Genomic DNA, 17,391 nt, shown 5'->3' with positions numbered 1-17,391 from the left:
GAAATCCTGCAGCATCTTTGTGGTGTTTTGTTTTCCTTGTGGCAGTGTTCTGTCTTTGAGTCCTGTGACCATTTAGTTTTCTGCTCCATTTCTTCTCTGTTTAGACACTGCCATGCTCGGTCCCACATACTAATTACTTGACTTTTGCTTCTGTAGTGGTTGATTCATTGTGTCACATTTTCCCAGGTGAATGTGGACCAGGAACCTTGGCAAGGAGGTTAATGGATTTCAGAGTCACTCTTATTTAACCCTGAAAGTCACAGCAAAGTAAGAACCAGAGACCCATTTTATAGAGCAGGGTTGAAGACAGCACTCTTTTTCTCACCTTTCCCTCTATGACTTCAGGCAAAACTTCCCATCTTATTATTAGTGTACCTTTGGTAGAGAACACAAGGTAGGGTAGAAATAACCCCAGAACGAGACACAATATTTTTGTATTTTAGGCAAATTCTGTTACAAATTAGATTGCGTGAATTTTCACTACTATCTGATCCACTTTCCAGGTCTCAAATCCCCCATGTTTAAAATGAGGGCATTTGACCAAACAACCTTCAACATCCTCTCTGGCTCTTTAGAGCCTGAGCTTTTAAAATAACTCCATTCATTTATTCAGAAACCATTTATTTATCCTTATTATGTTCCAGCCATGGTGCTGACGGCCATAAATTCAATTTTGAAATCTAAACAAGAAAGAAATTTATATTTTCTTCCCGAGGACTTTTGTGAGGTAGTCTTACCTTTAGCACAGATTTTATAATACTTTTGTTAATTTTTTTTAGGGCTTTTCTCTTAAGATTGGAAGGTTGGTGAGCTGATCTTAATGTTAAGAGAGCTTGCTGGTAATTAGTCCCTGGGGGAGATTGTGAAAGCCTGCTTACCTTGTTAAAATAAAGTCTTTGGTTGAGCTGAATGAAGGCATAAGGAGAGTGAATTTCTCAAATGAAATGCTACCACCAATATCTATTGGTGCCATTCATCCCCACAAGCTAGGTGGTAAATATTGAATGTGACTCCTTATTCATAGGTCACCTGCTCCATTCTCTCTCAGTGACTACTCTGGACCATATGCTTTATTGTGGTCGCAAGAGCAAAGCATCAATTTCATGGAGCCTCCAGTTAACTTCCTTTCCCTGAAGAACATGTCATATTGCCCTCAACGCAACCATTCCAAATAACACGGATACGCTGATCAAGAAACCACACACTTTCATTAAAACTTATTTTGGCTCTTCGCTTTGCAGGTCAAAATGGGAAAGAAAGGACTTTTCAACTCTCACATTGAGTAAATGTTTTTCATTAGAGTGGCAGGTGTCTTTTAAACCTTTGGAATTGTTTTATACCAAGAAAATTCCCTCTTTCTTTTCCCAGCCTGATTCTTCTGCAGTGTAGGTCAGCTTCCAGGCATGTGAAAGGTCTATAGTTTTATCTTTTATTATTGTGTTTAGCCCAACCATGATGTTGTTAGCAAACCAAGGGGTTCTGTTTCCTAACAATCACCAGCACCATTAGTATTTTAGAAGCTCTTTGATGTCAGTGGGAAGGAGCGTGCTTATAAATGGTGCATCCCTGAGCAGCTGAAAAGTGGGAGAAAGTGTCTAGTAGTTGAGAATGGTCTCGGCTCATCTCTGAGATCTTTCAGCAGCTGTATCTTTAATATCTCTGCAACCAGGTCAAACCAGTTCTTAATAATTACCCATAAAGGACTTAACCCTCAAGTGCATGTTGAACTGCAGAGGCCTAGCTATACAGTTCTGTTGGTTTAATTTGCTATTGATGACATGCTGTACTTAGGAATCATAATTTGTCTTCAAAAGAAGTTTCTAGCCATTAATTTACCAGAGTTCCATAACAACCTTGGGAACTGGAATCCCATTTGTATACCCGTTTTTCAGAAGATAAGATGGAGACTAGATAAGTTATGCTATTTTCCTGCCAACTGAGAGAGAAAGCCTGGGCTTGGCGCCCGTGTGTTGTAGAGTGACTTAGTGTCTCTAAGTGGCAGTTGATGATATGTTTGTTTGCACAGGAATGAGAATGAGACTGACAGGCACAGCCTTCTATCATTGTTCTTTTAAAAGATCTTTTTGCTGGCTTTATTTGCCTTTTGCTTTCTTTGCCAAATGGACCCATCTTACTTCCTAGAGCTGCAGAGAATAATACAAGCTCTGAGAGATTCTAACAGGGCACCTCATTTCTTGGTGTGATTGTGTTTTTCTTTCTCCAGGCCCACCATCTGCTCCCCTCAACTTGATTTCAAATGTCAATGAGACATCAGTGAACTTGGAATGGAGCAGTCCTCAGAACACAGGTGGTCGTCAGGACATTTCTTACAATGTGGTCTGCAAGAAATGTGGAGCTGGTGACCCCAGCAAGTGCCGGCCCTGTGGAAGTGGGGTCCACTATACACCACGGCAGAATGGTCTCAAAACCACCAGAGTTTCTATCACCGACCTCCTGGCGCATACCAATTACACGTTTGAGATCTGGGCCGTGAATGGAGTTTCCAAGTATAACCCTAGCCCGGACCAGTCAGTTTCTGTCACTGTGACAACCAACCAAGCAGGTAGGAATCAGATTTTTTGCATTGTATGGTTTCAATGTACATGGTGAAAAGGCTAAGGGTGATAACCATGAGTGATATTGACATTCTGCAGTTGAAGTGGAATTAACTGTAAACGTAGAAGCTGTGTTATAATATAAAGGACTTGAAGTAGGACATTCATTCAGCAAATATTGTATGTTTTTTGGACACCAACTGCATAACATGTCCTGTAGCAGGTGGTAGAGATAAGAGGAAGGATAAGTCAATGTTTGATTGAAAGAGGATGGCACTCTAGTGAACAGAGTCACTGCATGCTAGACTTCATATCTTCTACTTTAATCACAAAATCTATGACCAGACATCAGAGCATTTGCAGATTATGGAGGGTCATAAAATTGATTTTTATCAATATAGAGTGCTATCATGACATTTGATGTATCGTCTGACAAATGTCTTAGCAGCTATAGTTTGGAACTCTTTCTTTGATTTAAAATGTTATAAATAATTTATTAAAGTCACCATAAATCTTTATTTGTGTGGTTAACACAATTTGCTCTAAGACACATGCTAGTTTTACAGCCACTTTCAGAATTGAATCCATGTTGACATGGGGGCCGGGAGGCAGCCTTTCCTGTGTCACTCCACATTTCTGTTCTTAAAGTGGTTCTGCTGAGTTAATTGCAAAAGTATCACAAAATCTTGAATTTGAAATATTTTCAAAAATCCAGATTTCTAAACTCTGCATTCTGACCCACTTGTCTATATTCCTTCCCTGGAAAAGTTTCCACCCTACCACTTGTTTTCCATGACTGGTTCTCTCCCTGTCATTTCTGAAGAGTTACAGAGAGGAGGAGGACAAAGAGGACTGAGGTTTATCCTCTTGTGAGGTCCTTAAAGAAAACAATATTGGCAGAAAGGATTGCAAATTGCTCACAAACTTCTTGCTTTCTGCTGTGCTTTTCTCTTAAGTAAAATGTGTGTATTAATTGATCCAAGAGTGAAAAGTATTCCAGAGTCCCAATACATACAAAGCCATTATTTTTCCATTTTCCTTTGAATTCTCTAGAACTCATTAAAAAGTGAAAACTTGGAAGATTCTGCACAGGGGCTAGAACAGGAAATTTTACCACAATATATCTTCAGTTATACAAACATGAGCAGTGTGTTTAGACACTGAGTGTGAACAGGTCTTTGGGTTAGGCTTTGTCTTTTAATTCTGCACTTTAAGATTATTGTGACCACTGTTTGTAGTCATTTGCTTCATTTTTCTACAAAGACTAGAGTGATTTAGGAGGTTTTGATAGCATCACAGGCACTTTGTAATTACCTACCCTTCTTAGGTATCTTTCAGAATAATGCAATGAACAAGCATTGATGTCTGAGTGAGAAGGGGCCAGTACAATGCAGAACTCTCTCTGCAACTCAGGAGAATCTGGTTTATGACCAATCAATATTCTTACATTTAACTCCCTTATTACACCTTTTCTTTATCCTCAAACACATCACAACATTGTGCTCTTATCCCAATTAAAACTAGTAATGGACCTTTGGAGGCCACGGCTATGCAAGGTGAAGTCTGAAGTCATTCTCTTTTGAAAAGGAAAGTCTCCTGGAGATGTGCAGAAGACAGTGTTGGCTTCCACAGATTTCAGAGAGAGACTTCTGTGATTCTGTATCTATATATAAATTTAAGCCAAGAGATTATGTTAACCCATCATGTCAGGCCAAAAAGCCCAAAGAGCAATAAGAAGACATGCTAAAAAAAAGACCCTCCACAAGAAGAACGTGTATAAAATATTATGAGAGAGGGAGGAAAAAAGTCAAAAATTTTACTTAAAATGTAGGTGTAATTCTTTTAACTCAAGCAGAAAAATGGACAGGTAATTTCTTTGACACAATGAGGTGTTTTTTCTCTGCTATGCTGAGGAAGCCTGCTGGGAGGTTTGCTGAATAGGACAAAATTCCATCTCCTTATTTTAATTTTCATGAAGGGAAATGCTGGGAAGCTGTTCAAAATTAAAAATAAATCTTTCAATACGGAGACCTCCTATGTGGCCAGCCAGAAAGCTTTTCACTTAGTAGAGAATTATATATATGCACAGCACTGCCTCATTATCCTACCATAATTTGAAGTTCACTAATTCAAAATCATTGGGATAGTTTATCTTTGATTAACAAACCCTTTCTTCATAATAGTGCAAATTAATAATGTAGGCCAGATTTCTGGGTGAATGTAGCAACCATAAACTCCATCAAAGCTCCCCTAAGCATATTTACATATACACAATTATATTCTAATTGCAGTTGGTCCTATCATTCCATTAAATAAAATTCCTTGAGGACCCCTACAGGCAATGATGTCTCACTCTATAAGGAATACATAGAATTAAGGAATGTTAGCATTTAGCACCTAGAGGCCAAAAGTTTAGTGCTTCTCACATCCTTGCTCAGTTTTCACAGGATTCTTTTTCTTATGTAGTATGTTAAAAACCAAAACCTCCAAGAATTCCTTGCCTATGCTCACCAAGATGGAGACTTTAAAGGTTGAGGCAGAGCTCCATGAAGGTGACTCCAAGGGCATCAGAACTAGAACTAGAAAGCAAAGATCTGCAAAGTCACTTTCCTTTAAAATTACTAGGTAATTAGTAGCAGTTTAGCATTCTTCCCATTTGTGGGACCAAATTATGTGAATATCTGCACTTGGGGACTTGAGTTTAACAGGACTTTGACATTTCCTTATAGATGGTAGTGTGAAGGAGTCTGTGTTCTCACATTGGTATGTATGCAAATCATTCTAACCTAAATCTGACTGTTAGGAAGTCTCAGGGGCTAATAATACCCTTTTCTTCCCTTCCTGAATTCAAAACAAATTGACACAGACAACAAAGGAAATCAGGGCATTTGTCACTTTATTGCTGATAAGCCAACTGAGGGATATGAGCCTTATCTGTGGACAAATGGGCTTGTTGTAGTAATACTTTCCTTACCCAGCTGGCTGATGGCAGGTTCTCTGCAAGGACAAAGCCTGCCCTACTAAGGATATGGATTGTGCAGGTCTGCAGGTATGAGAGAACATCAAATTCCCTAATGAAATGTCACCCCTTCCCTGATCCTCATGCCAGGAGTAGTGAGGAGAGATAGGAAGCGCACAGGGCTGGTAACATTTCTCCAGCTAAAGCCACACCATAGCAAACCTTGAAATGGAAGTTTTTGGGAGCTTCTCTCAGAGTTACTGTCCTTCATTCTGGGCAAAAGGAGCTTTTGCTTCCTGTAGCAATTGTTCTGTCTTTTGTTTAAGAGGAGAGAGTCCTGATGTTTATGAAAAATGGATAAGCACACTGCTGGGTGATTTGTTTTCAAGATTGTGTTCCTTTGGTTTACTTAAGTGGACCATCTTAGGCAAATGAATACAGGATGTATTGGATGTATTCCTAGGAAAGAGAAATGCTGTGTAAATGAAACAAGGCTTCCTGGCCAAGCAACAGAACTTGAATATTTTTCCTAAAAGTGCTATGATGGCAGCCAGCTTTTAATATCACATGTCCCCCCAACTGCCCCATGGTTGATCTGCCAGTTATGAGGCTGGATCACACTCTGGGGTGCTTATTTGCTTTAAGTCACTGTGAACCTGACTCCCATGAGTGGTATCCTCCACTAACCCTAAACTGCACATAGACAGTGATACTCATCTTTAATTTTTATTTGCCTGTGACACTGTTCTAGCTGCTTTCAATGGGAGAGATCTGTCATCTTCCTCTAATGCAACTGTAGTGACAACCAAACATCTGTAACACTCTGAGTTTGGAAAAGGTCAAATAATTTAAAGATTACATAATTTTTTAAACCTAGCTGCTAATCGCTAAGATGACTTCCAATTCTGTGATTTTTACAATTCCAAATATTTAGCCACAAACTATGATCCGAGAGTTCATAGGTCTGAGCTCTGGAGCTTAATGTTCAGACATAGACAATAAGGGCAATTCTAAGAGTGCGGAAAAATTCCATAAATGTTTCATTCTAGTTTGCAGAATACGTCAATCTTCCCTCTATCTCCTCACTCTGCCAGCGTATTTACTTTGAAGGAAAAACAGTGAGTTGTTATACCTCTAGGATTGTGTTCCATCAGAAGTGATTTCTGTTCCTTTTCCCCCAAAAGCTATTCCTCACCCCTGACATTTGGCAATAGTTAAGAGATATTTCTGGTGCTGCTACATCTAGTGAGTAGAGAGAGACCAAGATGCTGCTAAAATCCTATAATGGACAAAACAGTCCTCTACAACAAGGGATTATCTAGTCTACAATGTCCATAATGCCAAGATTGAGAAACTCTGTTCTACTGGTATGTTTGAAAAACTGATGTTGTGACTTCATAGTAAGGCCTGCCTTCGAAGGGTATCATAACCAACTGGTGTTTTCTTGGGCTGGCTTGTGCCTCAACACATAAAGCAGGCTCCATGTTTACTTGGTTGCACTGTTCTACCCTGAGAAAGTAACATTCCCCTTGCTGTTCTCAGAGGACAGACAAGTTATAAAAAGCCTTTCAGGACCTCTCCTGAACCCTTTCCCAGTTACTTTGCCATCAGATAAACTGGTACTGCTTGTTAGACTGGCATTGTTCTCTAGGGTTGGACAATTAAGAAATTTGTGAGAAATAAAAGCCACGCCAGCAATAAAGTTGCACTATACTTCCTTGTGATGGCATTGTACAGCAAGTAGCAGTAAGATATTTAATATCTGCTTATTGATTAACACATTTATTTACAGTAAAAACAAATCAGTTAACTCTCTTTGCCAAGCAGTGATAAATTAATAAAACCAAAATAATGAGAAGAGAAAAGAAAATAACTAAGTACAAGAGACACACTGTCTTTTATTATTCAACTGGTAAGTTCCCATTCTCTCTTTCTCTGCCATCTTTTAATTAGACATATTATGCTATTTGAGGGGGATAATGGAGAACAGTGGGAATTCTCATCCCCACTGGGTATAATTGCTACCTGTCTTCTAGACAGTAAGAAGAAAACTCCAAGGGAATGGTGGGAGAAAGGAAAAAATCTTCAAGCAATTGAGTTAGGTAATGTGCTGTTGGCCTGGTGGAGCCAGGTTTTATGGGGTCTTGAAGCTTTGTGTGACTAAAAAGGAAAAACGTACAAAATTATAAATAAAAAATAGTAATAGAGCTTTGGAAAGGACAGGTAAATATCTTTAGCCCTTGACTAGGTTGAAGTAAGTGAAATTGTCAGATAAGGGGACTACTGGATAATTATGCCTAAGAATAAAAGGAAACAGGAAGAAAGGAAAGATATTAGGAAGTGCAGTTGGCCTGATATGCATGGAATTGAAAGACAGGGTCATAGCAGGGTGGGATTCTGGCCCATAGTTAGGTGTGAGGGCAGAGCTAGACAGGATTAGAAATATTTTTGGAGATCAAAGGGACAAAGCAGAAAACATTCCTGTTGATTTTAAGAATTATATTACAGTACTAAACTCAAGTATAGTAGGATCAGGACCAAGGTTTATTTGTAAGCTGGCAAAAGAAGAAAAAAAAATAAATTTGTTGATATTTTAAGGCTCAAATGTTTGGGTTTTTTTTTTTTTTTTTTTTTTTTTAGTGTTCTGGAGCAGAGATTTGCAAACTATGGCCCAAAAGGCCACCCTTCCCCTTGTTATTGTGCAGTCCTTTAAGAATGACTATTTTGTTTGTAAAGAGTTGAAAAGAATCAAGAGATAAATAATATTTTATGACATTTGGAAATTATACAAAATTCAAATTCTAGCATCTATAAATAAAGTTTTATTGGAACAAAGCCCCAGTCATTTGTTCTATATTATCTAGGACTTCCCTTTGACAGAATCATGGCTGGGGAGCTGCTGCAGAGTGAACAGCCCACAGAGTGAGCATAATTAACTATCTCGCTCTTTATAGAAAAAGTTAGCTGGTCTCTGCTCTGCAGCATTAAATCAAGAAAAGGGACCCGTCAGAAAGGAGGGTGAGGAGATGTGGAAATGCCAGAGGCAAAGGATATAACGGATTAACACTTTGGTTAATCTGTATGAAACAATTTTTGTATTTGGCAAGACATCTTATTTGTTAAGTGTTTGGTTATGTTTAAAAAAATTAACTCAAGTAATTAGAGTTTCAAACATTCCTTTGCTTTCTTGAACTACAAATCTTTTCCCATTGACACTTAGGATTAATGGATCATGTGGAAACCCCTTCCACTCTTCTAACATGGCGGTGTTCTGGTTCCCTTTAAAGCTTGCATTCTTAACACTTTGGGTCTTAGATGTCGGCAGCAATTTTCTTCTTAAATAATCATATGCTCTGCTTGCTATATTATCTTCTCACCAAGATTATTTCCTTTTTGCCTTTGATCTCAAGTAAATCGTGTTATTTTTTTTCTTACCACTTAAGAAATTTAAAGGAAAAACAAATAATGGAACTAGTGAGCTCTATGAATGAAGAACTCTTTCTAAGTCATGTTTTTAAATCCTTCAAACAGATTGCAAAACAATCCCATTGAGAGAGTGTGCTGAAAAATTGTTTGTGCTACCTTAGTTGTTGGTATGCAATCCTTAGGGCCTTGAGAGACCTTTCTGGGTCTGGATAAGCCCAAGCAAGCGCACAGTGAGCTACAGAGGAGCCAGGCTGTGGTTTTCTCATTAACAGCTCTGGTCCAGCTATGGGCTCCTGGATTAGTTCATAATGCCTATGAAATGTATATTTAAAAAACATGCAGTGCAATTTTTTTTAAAAAAGGGAATAGTCTCTTATACTGAAAAGAATTTTATTTCCATAGAATATTGTTGCTATTGCTATAATTAATAAACATGGTCACTAATTGTGATCACAATTTAAAAAGAAAATAAACTGCTGAATCTACAAAGTCGTCAGGCACTTGGGTTCCTGCATTTGTATTCAGGATGAGTGCCACAGTTCCTGGTGAGTGGGGGGAAATTAAAAGCCTTCCAAAAGGACCTACTAAATTACCCAACTTCAAGGTTGACTGAGCAGCATAGACAAATGGTATGTCTATAAAACCTAGTGGTAATTATTGTATATAAGTAAAAGTTAGGTCTCATTTTTTTAAAATAGGTAAATATTTCACTCTCAGAAAATGAAGGTTTTATTTATACATCCAGGACTGAGAACACTATTTTTCTTCACTTCATTTGCTTTGTGCCTACATAAATACACACACATGTTCATTTGTGAGAGGGAAATCCATTCACCTGCATGTACTTGGCAGCTAATTCTGATTACTTCTTCATTTCTCAGTGTTGTGCTTGTTACATGGAACACTGCTGCCAGCTTATACCCTCTCTGGAGAAGCCATCAAGAAATTTGAAAAATAAGTGCCTGGTGGGGATGAGAACTGAACAACGCAGAGCTAGCAAGGGTTTTAGGTGGCCTTCTGAATTATCTAAGGGTCTTTCTAACTGGTAAAATTAATTACTATCTCCTCAAACTAGCCAGGAGAGACTACTGAGGCCAGTCTGCAATTGAACATCAGTGACAAGGTCCAGAAAAACTTTATCAAAGCTTCCATTAACCCCCTGCTGATGTCTTTAAATAGTTGTTTTTTGTTTTTCTTTTAAAGGCTGTGAAAACCCAAAAATCATGCTGTAGAACTAATCCTGCACTGAGAGATCTATGGGGACTAATTTAAATGTCTGTCCATGTCACCTAAATGTAGAGCCCTCCTTTGAATCATGGTGTTCCTATGCAGTCAGAGAGCACCTTGTATATGGTTCTTCTCTGATACAGCATAGGGACACTTTTTCTAAAGTATCTTCTGTGTAAAATTATAGTGACTTGAAATACTTGTTCTATTTCTCTACTGCTCTTGGGGAGAGTGGAAAGGGAAGGGAAGAAAAAGGAGAAGAAAAGAAAAAGAAAAGAAGGGGAATGGTATTCTACTTGTTTAATATACTCTATGCACACATATTTCTCAGGCAGTTTGATCCATGCTATCAAAAATAAATCTTTTTGATGAAAGCTGTGTAATTGGTTACTTAAAAAAAATTTTATGGAGGAACCTTTGGTCTGTGATGTGTGCATACAAACAAGACTTTAATATGTAGCTTCAACTTCTCTGTGGGTGCTAACTAGAGACCTGCCACCAATAGGCTCTCAGTGTGGAGCAAGGTTGGGCAAGATCCATCTATTAGAACAAACACTGAAAAGGGCCAGGCTCACATTGGCTCCCTAGAGAGTTTGTGTTCGTCTAGATAACAATGTACTGCAAGCTGTAAATCTGCCTCCTGAATCAACTCTGGCTTTTTTTTTCTTTTTTTGGGGGGGAGGGGGAGTGTGATTAGTGTGTATTTTGGGCATTATAAGTATGAAGATAGATAGGAGCACAGTTTTGCCCTTTTTTTTTTTTTTTAATGAAAGCTGAGGGCATGGATAGAAACAGGCACAGCTTTTGAAACTTTCAAGTAGCAGAGAGTATGATAAACCTTCTACACGTAACAGAGGTAACTGAAGACTTTTTTTTAATCTAAACATTGCTGGTGACCCTGTGTCACTGACAGGAGTCCTTGGGCTGAAGGCCACTGAAGCTCTTCCTGATCCTGCAGGCTTCGTAGGAGAGGGTGGGTGGTTGCAAGAAACTTTCTTGGAAGCATTCTTGCAGTGCTTTTGGTGACATGGAATGTGTAAAGCTTGCATCGTCTAGTTTCTCCCCATGTAAAATGGAGGTGGGTTTTTAGCGTGGCTGTAGTAGTGATCATTATTGCTTAGTTTTATGTGAAAAGGAAGGCGAACAACAACGGCAGAACCCTGCCCTATGCAGGCTGGGAGAACTTTCAAAGCATACATGGTTTTTACACCCCTCACTGTCTCCTGTAATGCAGAGAAGTCAGCTACTTCAGGTGTTCTCTAGAGATGAGGAATATATTTAAATAATCTACATAGACTATAACAACATACTGCTTGAAGCAAACCCTTTTAAATTTCACTTGTAACTTTTCAAAGGTATCTTGAACAGTACCTGTTCTTTGCATGATGGCTTTTTCTCCTTCCCTTTACTTCTTCCTCATCTATTTTAGAACACACACAAAATAACTTTCATATATCTGCTCACATATAGGCTGCCGGAGCTCTGCTCATGTCTGTCTTAGTGACCATGCTGAGGGATCATTTCTAGGTGAAATGCTGGTCTAATGAGGTCCTTCCTACATTTCAGGTGGAGTCAAATCCACCGAATTTCACACTTCAGCAAATTGTGTTTAAAGAGAGACTCTAGTGAGATGCTGTTGAAACCCTCTAGTGTAAAGAAAAATCCAAAAGCAGTTATGGCTTTCCTAGTCCATTCTTTGTTATGCTTTGTGACTACAAAAGTCATCTTGAATTCTCAAGCACAGATCTAGTTGAAGACATCTATTGGCCTTAACATCATTTTAAAATTTAATAGCTCAGTTGTTTCCGTCTTGGTCTTATAATGTCTGTAGGAGTTTAAACTATCTGGCACATAAAATTCAGTTTCTGGCTGATACCCCAAAATTAATTCTACAGTTGCCAATTCCCAAGCTCAAAATCTCTTCTTATAAATTATTCTCCTGTTTCTAAGCTTTATCATAGCTTTTAAGAGACTTGTCAAAAGGATGAAGTTTCACATATGAGGACTGCAAAAATATCATTTCATGACCACATATTTTGTGAATCTAGCATGTGGTGACCATTTGTGTATGAAGCATTTTTAAAATGCACTGGTTGTAATTTGGCCCCAAGGTCTCTATCTCTTTTCTCTCCAACCACCAGTTTCTTCTTTGTGCTTGTCTACATAACAAGCAAGAACTTGGACAGGAAAGATGGCTACACATAAAACAAAAGCATTTTGCTGGGCACCGGTGGCTCAATCCTACAATTCTACTTACTTGGAAGGCTGATTAGGAAGATTGAGGTTCGAGACCAGCCCAAACAAATAGTTTAAGAGACTGTATTTCTAAAAGAAACAGAGCGAAATGGACTGGAGGTGTGGCTCAAGTGCTTGAGCTCTTGCTTTGCCTATGCAAAGCCTTGAGTTCAAACCCCAGTCCCTGTCAACAAAAACCAGAGCATACTGTGGTTCACAGATATTGTCTCTTGAATATTTTGAACACTTTTGTTGGGAACTACCCAAGACTTCCATGCAGTGGAATCAAATTGAAAATAAGATGAGGAGACTCAAACATGGCTGCATTGCCATTCTGTTTTGCTTCTTTTCCACTTGTAACATTCTACTTTATCATCCATGGTTATCCCTTTTCAGGCCCTTATCCATTGTTCAGTATGCCAACTGACATTTGGACTTGGAAAACTTCCAAGTGGCATGGAACACATCCATTTGCAAGAACATTTTACTGACATATTTCCTCTGATGATCCAGCTCTGTCAGTAATAATCTTTAGCCTGTAATTTCATGTTGTAATTTATTCTTTGTCATCTTGTTCACCTGTCTTTTCTCTCTCCTGCCTCTGTGTTTCAAGTGCAAGAAAAGAAAGCTAGGTTGCTAAAAATGAGTTTCAAACCAAAAAAGTACAATAACTGGTAAAAATACTATCTCCAGTTTATGGTCACCATAACTTTTTTTGTGAATGGTTCATATTTTTAAAGGACCATTAGAAAAAATAGGTACCTCATTCCAATTGTATATGAGATGGGAAGTTGGATGGATCACAAGATGACTAATGGGACTCTGGACCCTTCTGTCTTTGGGTCACCTCCTTGAATGTGGACTACAGCATAAGTGGCCCAAAGCTTGACCATTTGGCAGCCACAGAGTGACTATATTAATGGAATTGGTCCCCGTCCAGGTCTTAGTCGACAGGTGTTCACATCATAACTGACACTAATTGACTTCCTAGTCTTTCAGCTTGGAAGACAGTGGACTATCTTTGAGACAGTGATGGGGAAGGAGTAGTTCATGATGTGTTCGGTCTCCATTGAAAGCCAAGGAATTGAGCAACCTGAGCTGGCACCAACTTGGAACCATGCGAACCTTGTACTTGTCTCTCATGGGTTCCATTAGCTTGAGGAATTAAAAAAAAAGAAAAGAAGGAATCTAATTTCAAAAGGTTTCAAATAACTCAGTATGGCTGATGCTATTTTTTCTGAGGTCACATTCATCTTATTGTTAGTGCATTTTTGTTCATTTTATGTTACAGGGGTTCGATACTGTCTATGAAAATTGTTGCTTTGTTTGGTATTGATTACCAAGTTACATATTCATAATAATAGCTATAAATGATACTCTTTCATGGAGAATTTTAAAAGATTGTCTTTTTGAGGGTAGTGGTGGTGAAGTTTGAACTCAGGGTTTTATACTTACTAGGCAGACGCTCTACCACTTGAGCCATGCCTCCAAACCTTTTTTCTCTGGCCATTTTTGAGATAGGGTCTCAGTTTTTACAAGGGTTGTCCTGGACTGCAATTCTCCTATTTATGCTTCATGTAGTAGCTTGGATGACAAGTGCCCACCTATTAATTGAGACAGGGTCTTTCTTGTGTACTTTTTGTCCGGAGTTGACCTTGGATTGAAATCCTCCTGATCTCTGCCTCCTGAGTAGCTGGGATTACAGGCACGAGCCACCAACACCCTGCTTAAAAGATTATCTTCCTCTCCTTGTGAAATGGAGACCATTTTGAAAAAATAACATCAGACTCTTTTACCAACATAAATTTCCAAGCATGCAATTAAAGGGAATTGAGCCAACACGTTTTCTGCTGCTACAAGTATCTGACTCCAGAAGAAGACAGCATCTTCTCTCACCTAGGGCATTGGCCTGAATTAGAGGGATTATTGGTATTATTAATATTTTTTCCACTGAAATTTCCTACGTTCGTCTGTTGGCATTGTTTATTATTATTATTTGACTTCACTGGGATTCAGACATTGCAAGTGGCAATGTCACACACCCTTGAGTTAATTATCACACTTAAAAAAATCAAGATGACAACAGCCACACAGATCTATTTATTGAAACTGACAGGCTCTTTTAGCAGAATGATCAATGCTTTACCTCTTTCTGAAAGGCTTTTCAGAGGTAGGAAATCATCATGCTTCTGATATAAGGCAATGAATGAGGCATTTTATTGGTCAGTTTCTGGCGCAGACTTACAAAGTGTTTCTGCCTATAAATGTGTAATTCTGCGAGTGCAAAGTAAAAGGCAAGAGCAAAGATTTACTGGGTGCATCTATCATCCTGGCTTTTAGAGTCTTAGTGATTAATACATGTTTAATTGGGGACTGATCTAGATGTGTTGGATGTCAGAAAGCTAAATGGTACAGCATTGTCTCATGGTTCCTAACACAGCAGGACGATTAGCAGCTGTCTGAGGAACAAAGAGAACCTGAAGCCAGCAGCACAGCTTTTCATTTTCCAGATTTGGAATGCCTGAAGTTCTCTGGTGCAGTTGACAGCTGAAGGAATAGAAACCTTGATTCCCAGCGGTTAATCCCTTCACTTTCTCTTGCCTGTATTTCTGCTTAGTAGAAAGGAACCTTTTTCTTACATATTCCAAGTTAATTTTGGAAAGCATTTTTGGTCATGAAGGACTTACCTTTGGCCAAAGGTCTTCAAACTGTCTAGCCACAGCCTACATAAAATAATTTTAACTAATACTAATAAATACCACTAATACTATTTTCTCAACATAGTTAGGGCCAGCAAAAAGAGCATTTGGAGAAAAAAAATACATGTAGTTTTGTCATTGTCAGCTTTTAAGGTTTTCTTATCTTAAAACAATTGTGCTGCTCAGGCAAATTCTTATACATTACCTCCCAGTGGGAAGACTTATTTTCCTGTTTGCCTCAAACTGGCATTCTTACTTAACAGGAAGTACACACACTGAGTCCTGCCATGTTTCTGTTGGCAAGTGTAGTGCTATCCTTGTAAGAACCTGCCAACAAATTTCTTAGGAAGCAAGTAGAAAGTAAAACAAGCAGCTCCCAGACGAAACAGAGGACACCCTAGATGCTATAGAGATACTTGGGTGTCTCTTAAGGCATCCCTGGTTCATTCTGGTGGATGCTGACCCTGGTTTGGAGTTGAGCTTTCATTCACTTGTCAATTTAGAATGAATTCAATGACTGTCCATGTAGGGACGCTCATTCAAGGTATTACCTATTTTAAAAGTAAAGCAGGCATTCACTACAAAGAGCAGAGGTGTACCTGAGACTGTATGAGGTGTTTAAATAGTTGCAAAAGCTCAAATTTGCAAACAACATAAATCTTTGCAAAATCATAGATTTTTGCCCAGGGAGTTTAGTAAGGATTGTAGATGGGTCTTTCTATTAATGCTTCATCTGTTTTACCATTAATAATTTGTCTTATAACCTTTTTTGTTGTGAAATATATACACATTCAGAAAAGTAGACAAGACTCTAATATATAACCATTGAATTATCTCAAAGCAAACACCCAGGTGTTTAGCAATAAAATGTTATCTTCCCTTGCACACCTAATCACGCCCCTAAATTCCAATACTATTATTTTATTACATAATTTATTTTTTGTTTGTTTTGTTCTTATCTCAGCTCTTTCATTTAGTTCTAATAGGAGCTGATTTATCACGAGAAGCTTTAAAGTTTGTCTCTGAGTGGGGATCTTGTCTAAATTACCTTGGGTTTTCTGGCAACCACCACTGTACACATTGTCCTGTACCTAACTCATAGATGACTTCAAGATTTGCTGTATCGCTATTGCTACTGTTACTGTGGGAAAGCAAGTTGTCTGAACTTCAAGTCTCTAATTTCATACCAGTAGAAGGAAAGGAAGAGACTAACTGCTTTGCATGTGGATTCTAGGACCAGACTATGTAAATTCAGCAGTTACATGCTGGCATTTGAGGCAAGTTATTCAAACTCTCTACCTTATTTTACTCATCTATAAAATGGGATAATAATAATAACTATCTTAGTGTTTGGTGAGGCTTACATGAATTAATTCATATAAAAGATTTAGAATAATGCTTGGTGCTTGTAATTACCTAATAAATGCTAATTCAATGTGTGTGTGTGTATGTGAAGCAGAGTTGGGTTTTTAAATCTCATTTTATAGCTTTGGCCAATTTATTTAATTTCATATGCTGGAGTTTCCAAATCTGAAATGGAAAGGTGATAATTATAGCTACTTCAAAGAGTGGAGAGGACTGAAAAACATTGAGTGTGTGCAGGTACCTTGCAGAGGAGGCTGTTAGCATCTTTTTTGCTCATTTACTATCCTCTGCTTAGCTCTGATTCACATGGCCTAAGCCTTCAACTGCTTAAGCTGTTAATTGTGCAATGAAGACTAAATTAAGTCCTTTCTGAAAAGAAAACTCAACCAAGCCATTTGGAGAACCCCACTGCCTTTTCCCATTTGACATTAACACAAGCTCAGCTGAGTCTTTTGGCCCAGTATTTTGTGATTCTACTGAATCCATTCACTGTGAGAAGACCTGTGGCTGTGATTGTGTCCCTGAAAAGCTGCATGGTCTCTCTTGCTGGTATTGCTGACCTCAGGGTGGCATGCTCCAGTTTCGCAAAGATGAGTGGAGATCTGCTCATCGTGCATGGCCAGGAACTGGAAGGAATCTGGAAGCCATTCTGGCAGTTTCAAACCACAGATCAGTCTTCTGTAAGCCACAATACACAGCACTTCGTTTGAGCTCATCGTATATGAAAATGCTTCTTTTTTGCTAAATGGCTCCACTTCGGTGGAATGGGTACCTGCTATAACCTCAAATGTCAATCAATGGTTTATGGCAACAGAAAATTGCTCCTTGTTCAAGTCACATCCAGTCAGTAGCAATGGGGAAAGAGTTAGCATGTGGCTTCCAGGATGGGACTAGGTAAGCACTGACTAGCTGGTAGATTGCAGAT

The 17,391-nt window shown here is 38.6% G+C and overlaps 1 protein-coding gene across 2 annotated transcripts in view; it reads left to right on the top strand.

Annotated features, from left to right (window-relative positions):
- Window positions 1–17,391, top strand: part of Epha4 (EPH receptor A4) — a 134,650-nt gene that overhangs the window by 72,253 nt on the left and 45,006 nt on the right. For both annotated transcript variants that reach the window (XM_020166169.2, XM_074071831.1), the window contains exon 5: window positions 2,225–2,563. In XM_020166169.2, coding sequence (XP_020021758.2) covers window positions 2,225–2,563 — 339 coding nt within the window. The remainder of the gene's footprint in view (window positions 1–2,224; window positions 2,564–17,391) is intronic.

The sequence above is a fragment of the Castor canadensis genome, chromosome 4, assembly GCF_047511655.1.
Source record: "Castor canadensis chromosome 4, mCasCan1.hap1v2, whole genome shotgun sequence".
Taxonomy (NCBI): domain Eukaryota; kingdom Metazoa; phylum Chordata; class Mammalia; order Rodentia; family Castoridae; genus Castor; species Castor canadensis.
The sequence above is the reverse complement of the archived record's forward strand: the minus strand, read 5'-3'. Positions and strand labels throughout refer to the sequence as shown.